General features: G+C 44.6%; 1 protein-coding gene across 2 annotated transcripts in view; it reads left to right on the forward strand.

The window, feature by feature from the left end:
- PTH1R (parathyroid hormone 1 receptor) overlaps positions 1-13,266 on the forward strand; it is a 124,511-nt gene extending 111,245 nt beyond the window's left edge. For both annotated transcript variants that reach the window (XM_068405309.1, XM_068405310.1), the window contains 6 exons: positions 3,169-3,229; positions 5,038-5,104; positions 8,471-8,565; positions 10,513-10,654; positions 11,842-11,883; positions 12,904-13,266. In XM_068405309.1, coding sequence (XP_068261410.1) covers positions 3,169-3,229; positions 5,038-5,104; positions 8,471-8,565; positions 10,513-10,654; positions 11,842-11,883; positions 12,904-13,266 — 770 coding nt within the window. The remainder of the gene's footprint in view (positions 1-3,168; positions 3,230-5,037; positions 5,105-8,470; positions 8,566-10,512; positions 10,655-11,841; positions 11,884-12,903) is intronic.
- The last annotated feature ends 404 nt before the right edge of the window (positions 13,267-13,670 follow it).

Here is a 13,670-nt window from a genome sequence, read left to right on the forward strand (position 1 = left end):
TGAGGATTGTAGGGAGACCTGGAAAAGACAAATAGATTAATGTGTTACTGTTAGAGGTGTTTGGGCCCAAAAACCTCACGTTGGTGAGACCTAGATATTTATCTAAGCAGAAATCATCCTTGCCTGAAAGTATTCATACCTAACAGGACAAGAAGGTATTATTAACCCTATTTAATATTAGGAAACTATGACATGGAGGGACTGAAAAAACATATGCATTGTTCCTCAGAGAGGTTTCCAAACAGCAGGGAACTGAGACCAGATTTCTCCAGACCTACATAAGGTCCTTATTCATAAGCTTTCTTCTCCTAGCAGTTGCTTTGCAACCACCCCTCTTACTCACAGCTTTGACACATACATGAAAGCCATTTTTCCACCTGCTAGGAGACACGTACAACAGAAAAGCAACAGAGGAGAGCAAGGGGGTTGGGATGGCCACCAGACTTTGCCCAGCTTGAGGTATGCACTTTTTCCAGCTGATGGGGAGATACTTGACTTTATAGCACCTGCATTGTACACACTGTGTGTATTGACTGGAAATGCACAGCGCATACAATGTGGATTCTGTAGAAGTCACTCACGGCATCACCGCCCGGTGGGGTTCATCCTGCGTGGGGTACATACGTGCAAGGGAGAGGACACACATGCATCCCTCCATGCCTGCATCTCTGTGCTCACAGCCACCTAGGAGATCACAGGCTTTTTGGACACTCCTTTCCCTGGTGGGTTGGCCAGATGCATCTAATCATGTGTGACTTTCCTGCTCGTGGAGCTGCATCCTCTTGGGTGTCTTGCTGTTTGTGGCTGTCTTTGGATGTCTAACTTTGAGGACCTCAGTCCTGATTTTCTGCTTAGTGGCTCTCCCATCAATGGGCGCTGTGGGTGCTGATCAGGCAGGATTGTCAGTCGTGGGTCATCACAGACACTTTCAAGTGGAGACACCAAAAAGTCAGTCATCACCCTCTGAAAGTAAAAGAGATGCTGAGGGCAAAGCTAAGCCTTCTGACTCTTCAAGTTGAAAGACTCAGGAGAAAAAATCACCTGAAAGGACTTATTCTTCTTGAATTTGTGGAAGCTACTGTGGATTTGACATAGAGAGAATCTAAAAATGGGGCAGAGGAATGGGAGGGGGAGGATTCATACCACTTTTTCTAAGTTTAGAACATTCACCATTGTTCACATTGCAAAGAAAGAACGATGTAAGAGATGCAGAAAGACAAATGTAGCAATAAAACTGGTGCCAGGAATTCACTTTGTGTGTCTTGCAAAAAATGTCGAGGATCCTTTTCCTGAGCTTGCCTGAAGGGAGTGAGGCAACAGTGCACAGGGCACAATAACTCCACACATAGGGATTTTTTTAGGTATAATTATTTTCTCCTGTATATTTTATTGTTGCTAGGATCCTTGAACACAGCATAAAATTAGTATGAATGGGAACAGTGTCTTTTCTGCAGTACAGGACAGGCCAGGGAGGAACAAGCACGTGTCAAACCCACCCAAATCTCTGAAACAATCCATCTTTCAAGCTTAGAGCTTCACGATAGCGCGTCAACATCCACCGCCTCGCAGGCAGGCAGCAGGCATGTCAGCCTCTGAACATGCCCAGTTTCACCATCGATATAAACTGGAATATCACCAATGATATCACCAAAGTTATATGCATTTAAGCCTTTGATAGCTCAGCCAGTAGTCCAGAGCACGCACGTATTTTTCATAGAGAGGTGATTAACAGTGACGAGGAAATAGACAGTGCTTGTTCCAATAAATCATCACCTTCCCCGAGCCCTCAGCTTCAACACGCTCACGGGTTCCCAGTGCAATAGGTTAAGTATTTTCTTTCCAGTGCCAGCCATCGCAGGGGACTGTAAAGCAGGGTGCACTCCTTATAAATGTATCTTTGTAGGCAGTGCTGCTGCGCTGGGCCTGAGTGAGGCTCTGTGTTTAATTATTTATGCTTTCTTATATTACCGTGGCATTTAAAGGTTCCAACCAAGATAACAGCCCCGTTGTCCATGCGTGTAGGAGACAGGCGTCCCTGCTCCACACCCCAGCTCAGGAAAGCGTCCGTGGTCAGGAAAGCCTTTAAGCACTCTAATGAGACTTAAGTGCATGCTGAAAGTTAAGCGTGTGCTTATGCACGCCGAGCCCCAGTGAGCTTAGACTGTGAACAGCATATTTACAGTTATCGGTGATAAATGTCGCCTTTATTTATTTTTTAAAATTTTTTTTCACCTGAAAGGAGTTATTCTTCTTGAATTTGTGGAAGCTACTGTGGATTTGATCCTGCCTTTTAAGGGAAGCCAGTAGGGGACTCAGTTGTACAAATAAAGCAGGACTGGACCCTAAAAAAAAATAAATAGAAGATTGCATTTGGATTTTGGTGATTCTTTTACTATTCACAGGGAAAAGATGATGCTGAGTGTAACTATGCTGAAATAAGGATAGTTCATTTGGGAGTGAACCTTTGACTAGAGTATTTTGCAAGCATTACCCTAAATTCTAGCATTTTTCTGCTCCATGCAGCAAGTCTCTCACACTTAGAGCTTCTAATCATCCAGCCCTGTGCTGGGAGAAATGGTCTGAGCCTGACGCCAGATCTGCTGTTCCTTGACGTCAGGGGAAGGGAACAAATACCTTGGGAAGGGTGTGCTGCACGAAACCCTTCTCTGCTTCAAATTGAATGAGCTGGCTGGAGCAGGTATCAGTCACCCAGGTTCAAGCACTACAGTCTGTGTATCTATAAAGTAGTCCTAGAGGAAAGGCACGAGACCTGATGATTTATCCCATCAAGTCCATGACCCATCTCAGTCCCAGCCCAGCTGGGCATCTCCCAAACATGCATGAGGAGGTAGCTTAAGCCTGGACCATTCCTGGCCAGCAACTTGGGAAAGGAAACTGCTCCGTTTTGAAAGCCAGGAGAGTTCAGTAGGGTGGACATGTCAAGGCTATGACATTTGTCTTCTGGAAAATGCTCCCTGCCACTGTTTGGTTTACCATTTGGACTACAGAACAGATGTAAGACCGAGATTAGGCTTTCCTAGTCTAAATTATGCTTGAATATTCAAAACCTCCCCCTTCCACCCTCCTCTAGCCCACTCCACTTGCGTTTATGATAACAGAGCCCTCTAGTCCCTCTACTCACCCTGTCTGACCTGTGGTTTTTTGCAGGACTCCCTGCTGTATTTGTTACAGCGTGGGCCAGCGTGAGAGCCACTCTAGCCGACACAGAGTAAGTCTCATGAGGTTTTCTTTCCTCTATTTTACATGCGATGCTTTTGTGGGGCTTTTGACACAGGTGACTTTGTGAGTGAATCAAAAGGAAAAAAAGAACCAGGCCAAGTCAGAAGTGATTTCTACTATGAAGTTATCAGACTTTTGGGGGGATGTGGAGTGGCAGGGAAGGGTGAGATGGCTGGAACTTTCCTAATTTCCTTTCATTTTACAGAAATTGATAAATGTGAACCCCTGCAGCTGTTACCCCTGGGGCTAAAAGGGACTGTTTCACAGTTAGGCAGGGACAAGACAGGGGTCTTTAAAATCCTGAATAAATTGAAATGAAGTTGGGAGACAGCAGGTTCAGCACAAAGGAGGCAATTTAGCGCTGATGAGGTGGTGAAGCTGTAACTCCTTACTGCAGGAGGTGTGGATGTCAGCATGTCCTTAGGTTTAAAAAGCATTTGTACAAATTCATGGAAGATAAATTATTCCACAAGTATTAAATACTCAGTAATGTTCTGGCTCAGGAAGCCACCCTGAACTGCAGATTGTTGGAAGAATATTGTAGAAAAATATCACTACCTGCTTGCCTGTTCCGCGTTAAATACCAGCTTCTGGCTACTGTCAGAATCAAGATATGGATCAGCTGCTTCTTTGTTCTTACACATGCACCTTCATGGCCTCATATTTGTACAGTATTCTGAACGAAGGATCCATAGCATCCAATCTTGAAACCCCAATCCAATCATGTTTTCCCCAAAAAATGCACAGGCTTGACCACACCATGGGTTTTATTTGCCAGCAAAAGTGTGGGGGTCCCCAGGCAACTTTTCAAATGGCTTTACCTGGGAGGACACTGCTTTCCAAGCGGGATTTCAGCTCCAGCTACTGAAGTATGCCACATATGCATTGGCACAGGCTCATCCTCATAAGCCTTTCAGTCAGCACTGGTGGTTTCTCTGCCCCTGCCTCTAGCTTTCCTTGAATAGCTGCCTGGGCAGCGTTTGGCCAGTGAAATGAAAACTGCAGCTGCCATGTAGGGGGTGTCTGGCTCAGATAAAGAAAAGCCTGTGGCCCTCCTCTCTCCGTGGTTGGAGAGAATTCAAACAGAGTAATTAACACTGAGTGACCTTATTCAATGGCTGCTGGAAAGGCCTGGGAGGAAATAGTGTTCAGCTCCTTCTCGACAGACGGAGGACTGTAGCCCAACATTGATGCCACCAACAGTTTGCCCTTCCATTCCTCACTTGGATAAAGAGTGAAGATGAAAAGGAGATAAAGACTTTCCTAGGGCATGGCTGGGTCTCACTGCCAGAACAGGGCTGAAGGAAGCACAGGAACTGAATGTAGAACCACAGGATTGTCCCCATCACCATGTCTTCAAACAGGACCTGTCCCCATGCAAAGTTGTGTGGGTTTATTCCAAGGGGCAATATTAGTCCATCTCAGCCTCTCTTGTTGTCGTGAAAGCTGGATTACTTTTAGTATAGCTTTTTCTGGTAAGGAGGTGAAGAAGTGGAAAAGGGTGGGTTCCTGCCCAGAAGGGACAAGACTTGATGACTGTGGAAAAAGCTGTTCCACCATCTGGAGAGCATAACTTTAAATATGTTTAATAGTGGTTTCAGTTTTGAATAGTGTAGAAGCAGGAGAAGGGCTATTTTGAAGCCATGCTGACTGAAGGCAGGGTTAGAGATAGGTCCTTCCACTGCACCAGGCTTTGGAGGAACTTGTGCTTCCAGGGTGGATTTGTCCAACAAGACACTTGAGTCTATTGCTCTTTGTAACCAATGATTTCCTGATGAGATGTCAATTTCTTCTCAGGTGTTGGGACTTGAGTGCTGGCAATTTAAAATGGATTATTCAGGTGCCCATCCTGGCAGCTATCGTGGTGAGTACTGGCTGATTGCAAGGGGTGGGAGGCAGCACCTTTAGTCAATGCAGGCTCAGTGCAAAGAGTTGAGTCAGTCTGCCCTACTCTTATCACCCTGTTAACACAGCTCCTGCCTTAGTAGTGTGGAGTCTCTGTATATCCAGTCTAAGGACCTTATATCTGACCTGCCTGTAAATTTGACAGCTGCAGACAGCAGAGGTGTTTATGAACAACTTCAAGTTTTGCTTACGAGAGAAAAATGACACAGGCGTAAGACCCTAAAATCATTAATGAAACAAACATTCAAACCAATGTTTCCAACCCATGAGATGCTGAAAACCCTCAGGGGTCATAACACCTTCTCACCAGACATCTCCAGTGGGTTCCGTAGCTGGACCAAACCTTTTGCCCAGGCATGTTTCAGTGTCATCAGATTGTTTCAGACTTACCTTTCTGAACTGATAAAAGCTTGGGATACATCAGAGGTGGGGATGAAAGTTAAACCATCCCAGCTATGATCAGGCATGATGTTAGTCATTGACAGAAGATGACTTCAGCTCCCACCCAGGAGCCAGAGGGGACAGAAAGGATGTATGCATGCAAAAGAGCATGCAAAAGAGCTTTTCCACTTCCACACATCCTAACCCCCCTTTACATTCATCCACGAGTAGCTGAGTGGAGTCAGTAAGAACCTCTCCATAGTCTTCAGAGGGTTTTGCATCCAGCTCTACATACTCTGACTCACAGATCTGGAGGTCTTGGAAGATGATCGGTGTGGGTGAGAAGAAAATCAGACAATCTGCATATAAACAGCAGGAAAGTTTCTGAGGTGAATATGCTCATATATGCAATTAGGTGATTTGCTTTAGACTTGGCGAGGTGGGCTTTTTTCTTCATCAGAATTTCTTTTTGGTGGAAATTCTCTGCCTGGCTCTAGCAATTAGTTCTTCACCTTGGAAGAAACGCATCACCAAACCCACATCGTGTTCATTGGAAATGAAATAGTAGGATGGAGAAGAAAGTTCAGATAGTTCAACTAGATGAATGCCAGCAACCCCATTGCATTTAATTTAAAGCCCAATTAGCAGAGGAGAAAGAGCTCAATTGAGGCTCGTCCTTGTAAAAATAACATTTCTCCATGAGGCTCTGCTGTGCTTGTAACCTGGCTATTTGCAAATGCAACTATTCATCATGCAAAAATATTCTGTGGGTTGTTTCTGTTTAATTTCTGTGGGTTCATATTGTTCACTTGGCTGCCTTTTCGATTCCCACACTGGCTGGTCATATGTTGCTAGACTAAGTTATGCATTTTCTGGATGTGCTTGCAGAGAATTTAGAGGCTGAGGGGCTTAAAATCCCTCTATTCTGCTGCTAACTTTGATGTTGTTCAGTTCTCTGGATTTCTTTTAAAACTTAGCACATGCTTCAGGAAGCCAGAGGAGTTTCCCTCCTGACTGTGATAAGGTTGGATATCTTCAGTTTAGCCGACAAATGCAGAACAAGATCCCATTTTTTGAGCCTTTGAAGCTAGAAAAGCTCATATGAGAAACAAAGCTTGCCTTTTTTTTTTTCCTTTCAGATTGGTTTCCAACAAAAATGAATTATATGCCCCCAGGCTGTGTGCTTCTCTGCCTGTCGGTCTATCCATCCCTCCCTTATAACTTTTGTGCCAGTCAGTAAACTCCAACCAAATGTAACCAAGAGAATGGGGTTTCACGGATCTTAAATTCCCACAAACCTCATGAAAACAGTCAAATAGATACGGGAGAGAAATTCTACTAATGCCACTTAAAGGAAAAGGTCGTAGTACAACCTTACCCCCTTTTTAACACAGAGGAGAGCTGTTCAAAATGAGCTTGCACCTCGTTAAAGGAGAAGGAATCCAACCACAGAAGACAAAGCCATAGCAAAACAGGCCACTTTCATTCAGTGGCTCAGGGAACTACTTGTTTTAACAGTGAGGATAATTAACCATTGGAATGACTTGCCAATGGTTGTGGTAGGATCTCCGTCATGGAAACACTGAAACCCAGATCTGCTATAGCTCAAAGAAAAATGAATACAAGGAGGTCTTATGGACTGCGTTTTGCAGGAGATCAAACTAGAGGTTCACAATGGTCCCTTCTGGCATGAAACTATGAGCCTGTGTGTGGCATGGTTATTTGTTTCCTTGAAATGCTGCTGTACTGGCATCTGAGAAGTCAAATGACTGCTGCAAACCTCTAGAGAAACCCTTAGACACCACTATTAGCCCAGCAATGTGGATCTGCCCAGTGCAGACAGTTACACAATGGTTCTGCTTGTGGCCTTGCTGTAGTCCCAAGAATGGGTTTGTCTGGGGCAGCAGCAGGTATAATCCCAGCCCTAGTGAAACCAATCTCTGAGGACTTCCAAAAGCTGGGAACCCCTCAAACATCTCCCCATTTTTCTTCTCTGTTAAGTGACAGCGTAGCCATGAGATATTGTCGTTACCTTTTGCTGCGTGCGTCGTCAAAAGCATATTCCTGTAGGACTAGATAACTTGGTTGAGCAGCTGGCCACAAGATGCATTCATAGATATGTCTCCCTGCATAGGAAGTAGATACTACTTCCTTACTGTCCTTATCTGGTCCATACTAAACACTCCTCCAGAGGGAGAGTTAGCAGTAGACCTACAACAGAAGTTTTACAGTTATATTGTCTGTCTGCATTCTTGATCTGTCATCTCTAGCTAGGTCAACTCTATGTCTTCATCATGGAGCAGTTTGCTTGCCCTTCTTTCCTTTTGCACATGGAAATATGGAAAGACATCCTACTAATGCTTCTCTTAGACCTAGGAGATCTTAATCTCAGGTGGGCTGCAAGAGATAAATATAACCTAATTTTGCTCAGCTCTCTGGACCCCAAGCTGAGTTTGAGAGGTTCATGAGGCCATGAAAATGACCCATGTCACTGTATGGAGTTTTAAAAAAAGATGATGTGAAAAAATACTGAGAGTTGTCTGTAGTCCATGCCTCAAAATGCTGGTAATGACCGCCTTATTTATTGATATCATACCCAGTTATCAGGTGTCTGCTGGGCTGGCTAGCTCAGATGTAGATGTTTCCATGTGAGATACCCACACTTTGCCAGAGAAAGCCATTCCCTTCTCTCTCTCAACCATTCAGGTTAAACACAGCTGCTGACCAGATCCTACCAAACACTGGGTCTTTCCTGTGGAGCTCACCCTTTCCACAGGACAAGCTCTCCCAGGGGCAGCTTCACACACAGCAAGATCAGGTCACAGTGTGCTACAACCCCTTGTCTCATCTTGGGGAAAGCAATGACTAAACAACACTATCATCGTCTGGATCTTTTTTAACAGTTATCCTTTCTTTGATGTTTTTTTTCCCCCACCTCTTCCAGGTAAATTTTATTCTTTTTATCAACATTATCAGAGTCCTAGCAACCAAGCTACGAGAGACGAATGCAGGGAGGTGTGATTCAAGACAACAGTACAGGTGAGTCACGTACCCTCTCCACTTTTTGGGAGATGTCAAAGTCCCCGTTTCACCTCCTTGACTACAGACGAAGCCCAGGGTGACAAGTTCATGGTGCCTACACTCTAGACACCTAAAATACAGCGAGAACAATGCTGTCTTCCAAGTCTGATAATGCAGAATGGATCAACAGCAGTTTAAACATCTCCTAAACCTTCCAAATCCAACCTGGGGGACCTGCCTCGTAGGTGAAAGAGAGGAATTCAGTCTTTTCAGCCAGTTTGGAAGTGACTGTGCTGGCCTTGAACCAAGAGTGCAAAAATAAAAGCATTGCTTATGCTGTTGAAGCCCCTAAAACTTGTACCAATTTATTTATTTCCCTCCTGTGCTTTGTAAACTTGGTCTATTTGTTCAATCTGCCCTTCAGCGGGTCTTTCAGTTCTTTTGCTGAAATGAAAAAAGATTCCTGACTCTTTGCTGGAAATCTGGCCTTGCCTTGTTTGTTTTGTTTTCCTTTGTTCTGCCAGCTCTTCTCTCTTGACAATTTAGGATATTTGTAGCATGGTCAAAACTGGACAGAAAAAGCAGATTGCTGAGACACCTCAGCTGCTTGAATGCTCCTGAGGCTTCTCATAATCTTCTGAGCTGGACTGACCAGCATGACACATGCAGAGGGGAAGAACAGAATGATTCGGGCTGCAAACCATGAGCTCATTGCTACCATCTCACTCTCCAAACACAAGACGTTTCATTTGAAGCAGGAATGAGATTTGGCAGGAAAACACCTCTCCATTTTTCTTTGCTGCCCTGTCAGGCCTCTGATTTATCTATTTGTTTATTTCTCCCTGGCCGAAGCTTGCTATTAATTATGGTTTGGATGAGGCCTTCTCCTTTTAATGTGCTAAATTCCCTCAGTGGTTTCCAGTTGCTGGACAGAGGAGGTACCAGGCCTTTCTGGTAGTGATGTCTGCCCTTCTCAATAATTGCCTGCACTTGGTGACTTGCCGTAACTCTTGGCAGAAGGTTTAATCCTTCAATTAACATCACTTCCAGGCAAGGCTGGTTCCCTCAGGAGCAAACCCAGCCAAGTACTCAGGGTTGTATTGTACCTTCCCCAGCCCCCAGCACTGGTCTTATGCTCAGATGGAGCTTCTTCTTTAACTAGGAGCTTCCCAGGTGATACTGCAGTCCAAAGCACCTCCCAAGATTCTTCACCTCCTGCTTAACCCATAGTGCACCATCCTTTTCCACTCGATATCTAGAACAAATCTGCTCCTAGATGCACCTCCCTCTCCACCAGCCCTGCTCATTGCACAGGAGGTACTAACAGAGGGTGGACCTTCATGTCTTGCCTCAATAAGCAGGCAGAATCATAGAATCAGAGAGTGGTTGATGTTGGAAGGGACCTCTGGAAGTCATCTAGTCCAACCACCCCCTGCTCAATCAGTGTCAGCTACTGTAGGTTGTACAGGACCATGTCCAATCACTGTAAGCTGAAGCAGAACCATCCTTTAGGGTCAAGGAGATTTAGTGCCAGTCAGAGGCTGAGGGCTGGAAGCAGCAGCACACATTTCTTTCCAGTCACCCTTCCACCCTCTACCCATGATCTTGACCCAAAGCTGGGGATAGTCTGGGGCTGAAAAAGACATCTCAGTGTCTTCATCTCCAGTACCTACAGCAGTATCACAAGGGGGCATGCATGTGGAGAGTGTTAGACCAGCACATCAAGACATGCTGGAGGATGGACTGGGTTGTGTCACATGCCATAAGAGAAGCAACAGTTTGAAATTGCAGGTGGACACAGTGCCTGTGTGATTATAAGATAGCCAAGCCGAGCCAAGGGGGCATGTGAGCAAGAAAGAAATTATGTACGACTTATGTCCAAGGTAGGAGGTAGATGAGTCTGGCTGGGAAGTTCATTCCATCCACTAATTTCCTCTGTGTCTTTCTCTTTCCTTATTGCTGCAGGAAGCTGCTGAAATCTACCCTCGTCCTTATGCCTCTGTTTGGCGTTCACTATATTGTTTTCATGGCTATGCCATACACAGATGTGTCAGGGATTCTTTGGCAAGTTCAAATGCACTATGAAATGCTGTTCAACTCTTTCCAGGTATTGTAACTCTTAAAACATGGGGGCAAACTATGAGAATTTCAATGGCTGTTTTTACAACACACCAGATTTCTTTCACAAGGTGATTTGACAATATTTTAGCATCAAGCGTGTTTTATATTTGCAAAACACAACTTATAAAGGCTCAATGTGTCCAACAAAAGTGTTCCTGTTGAAAGATAACTTGCCCCACAAAATAAATCTCTTCGGATACAGGTTAAACATAAGCTAGTATAGATCCACAGAGACATATTATTTCACATTCGCTTCCAATTTGCTTGTCCCAAGATGTCTTTCAGTCCTGTGAATGGATTCTGCAGGTCTAGGTTTGGGCAAAAGGCAGGTTCTGTTACAGGACTGGTCCTATATGACACAGCAGCAAGAATCCACAGCTCTCTACAAGCAGAGCAGTGTTTGATCATCACTGCACACCCTCCCCTGAAAGATTATCTCTTGGCTCGCATGCTACTACCTGTCGTCATGGTTGACCAGCGTGGATGAAGAAAGGTGAACAGTGGGTCTACCCAGATGACAGTTTAGAGAATCTGTGAGGGAGATGGGGACCAAGCTCTCATTCATGTGCTTCCACAATTCCTTTTGGGTGCAGATGGGATCAAATAGTGGGTGACCTCAGCAAGACCTGAGCCAACATTGGCCAACAAAAAGATGTGGATGGGTTGCCCACATCTGAATTCCTTTGCTGATCCCACTCAGCCAGTTCTCCACACATGGGCTGCCCTACTTGCAACCAGGGCTGGAAAAGTCCCATCAGGACCATTTTCCACCCTCCTATCCTGCAGCAGGATCAGCTACATGTAAAACACTGGAAATATTTATTTAATATATACATAAACATCTCCAGTGAGGGAAACCCCACCACCTTCCCAGGCACCCATCACCATCTCAGAACCTTTGCAAAAGATCTGGGGGTGAAAGACCTTTAGCTAAACCATGACCCAGAAAGTTTATACAGTCTATCATCTACTTTGTCAATAGTCTGTGGTGAAATGGCTGTGTCTATTTGTCTCTCTTGTGCTACTGAACAGCACAAGGTTTCTTACACGTTATTATATACAGCATATTAAGAATGTCATTGATTTCAGAGGGACACTGGGCAGCACCATCAGGAAAGAGATATTCACATGTAGCAAGACTGGTATTAATATGTTGGTTTTTCCTCCTTACAGGGATTTTTTGTTGCCATCATATACTGTTTTTGCAATGGAGAGGTGAGTCACGAGCTTCTTATTTGCCTCCTTTGTTAGATTAGTTTCACACGCAAATGATAAAGTGGATGCACATCAGCATATCCCCACTTACTCTTGAGATGCAACCCTGTTTTGCTCTCAGTGAAAGATCTGTCAGTCCACACAGAAAGTTCACACCCTCAGTTTTGGTCATGTAAGACATCCAGGTCAGTATGTCACCGATAAATGAGCTACTGGAAGTAGCTAATGGAGAAAAAAAAAATGTGTTTTTCCTTTTCCCAGCAAAAGTGCTGTTTAGTGCTGCTTAATTTCAGATCTGTGGCAGGAAGAAAAGTAGATTGATAGAGTAGCTGCCTGACCAGCAAGATCTTTTGATCATCCAGGCTTTTTTGACCTTTTTTTTCTATTTCCAGACTTATATGCTTTAATGACCTTGTTGTCTCTATGGCTGCAAACTAAGAAACTAGATGGTCAGTGGATGCACACTGGGAAAGAGCAGAGCTACTTTCATGGCCCAGCATAAAGCTGGTTTGGCCTAAGTTTATGGATTTTAAGGGGAAATGCAACTACAGATACATTGCTTATGTTCTGCAACATAAAACCAAGATGTAATCCACACCATAAAAGGAATTTATCTCATCCTAACTTTCTAAAAGTGGGATGCTCAGTCTAAAGTAGTCAGCTAGCTCCTTTCTAGAGGAAATTTCTAGAGACTCAGGCACCTCCTAAGGTGGTTCATCCTACTTATACTTGATGCTCATGGTACATTGAGATGACTCACTCCTGGATGTGCTGCTCACCATCCCTTAACCCTTGGAGAGAGTGAACCCACATTTTCAGTTAGATATTTGCATCCATTCAAGCTTCCCAATGTCAAATATTTCATTATGAAAGGGCAGATTTAATGTGAATTTACTGTTCCTTCCAATTTCACTCTCCAGAGTTCCTCACCCATTCTGTCTGTGGATGCTAACTCCTTCTGATGACTCTCTGCCCCTCTCTCCTACCACTCATGCTTTTTTTCCTCCTCTTGTCTCTCAGGTCCAAGCAGAAATAAAGAAGTCATGGAGCAGGTGGACTTTAGCACTTGATTTTAAAAGGAAAGCACGAAGTGGGAGCACAACCTACAGTTATGGACCAATGGTTTCCCACACCAGCATCACAAATGTAGCCACAAGAGGGGCACTTGCCCTCCATCTCAATACAAGACTTATACCAGGGACCCTCAATGGACACCGGAATTTGCCAGGTTATGTAAAAAATGGCTCCATTTCTGAAAACTCCATGCCTTCTTCTGGACCAGAGCAGTACAACAAGGATGAGGAGTACCTGAATGGCTCTGGGCTTTACGATGGAGACAGACCCACAGTACTTGTTGAAGAAGAAAGAGAGACAGTGATGTAAAGAGAGGAGGAGAAAAAAAGAAGCAAAAGGATGAAAAAGGTTCCTGGAGAGCATTTAGTGGGCAAAAGAATATCAGGCCACGCATCGGATGCCAAGGGTTTCCATACAGTTTCTCTGTTCTGTGGAACGAGAGGTTAAGTTATATGGGAAAAAAAAGTGAGCCACCAATGTGGCCAGCTGTTGATCACGTACATATACTCAGTGATCTAAGCCTCCCTGGTGTTAACGGAGGCAGGGCTATCCAGACCTGCGGGCCTTGCTACCTGCTGAACAACAGAGATACTGAGAGTTCACGAGGGAGGGTTGCAAAGCGGCACGTGGTCCTTGGACCTCTTGGAGAGTGTGGGTGGCCAAGGAGGACGGGAGTCTCACCCAGTAAAGCAAGAGTCTTGTGGGGAGTGCCA

The sequence above is a fragment of the Nyctibius grandis genome, chromosome 7, assembly GCF_013368605.1.
Source record: "Nyctibius grandis isolate bNycGra1 chromosome 7, bNycGra1.pri, whole genome shotgun sequence".
NCBI classification, from domain to species: Eukaryota; Metazoa; Chordata; class Aves; order Nyctibiiformes; family Nyctibiidae; genus Nyctibius; species Nyctibius grandis.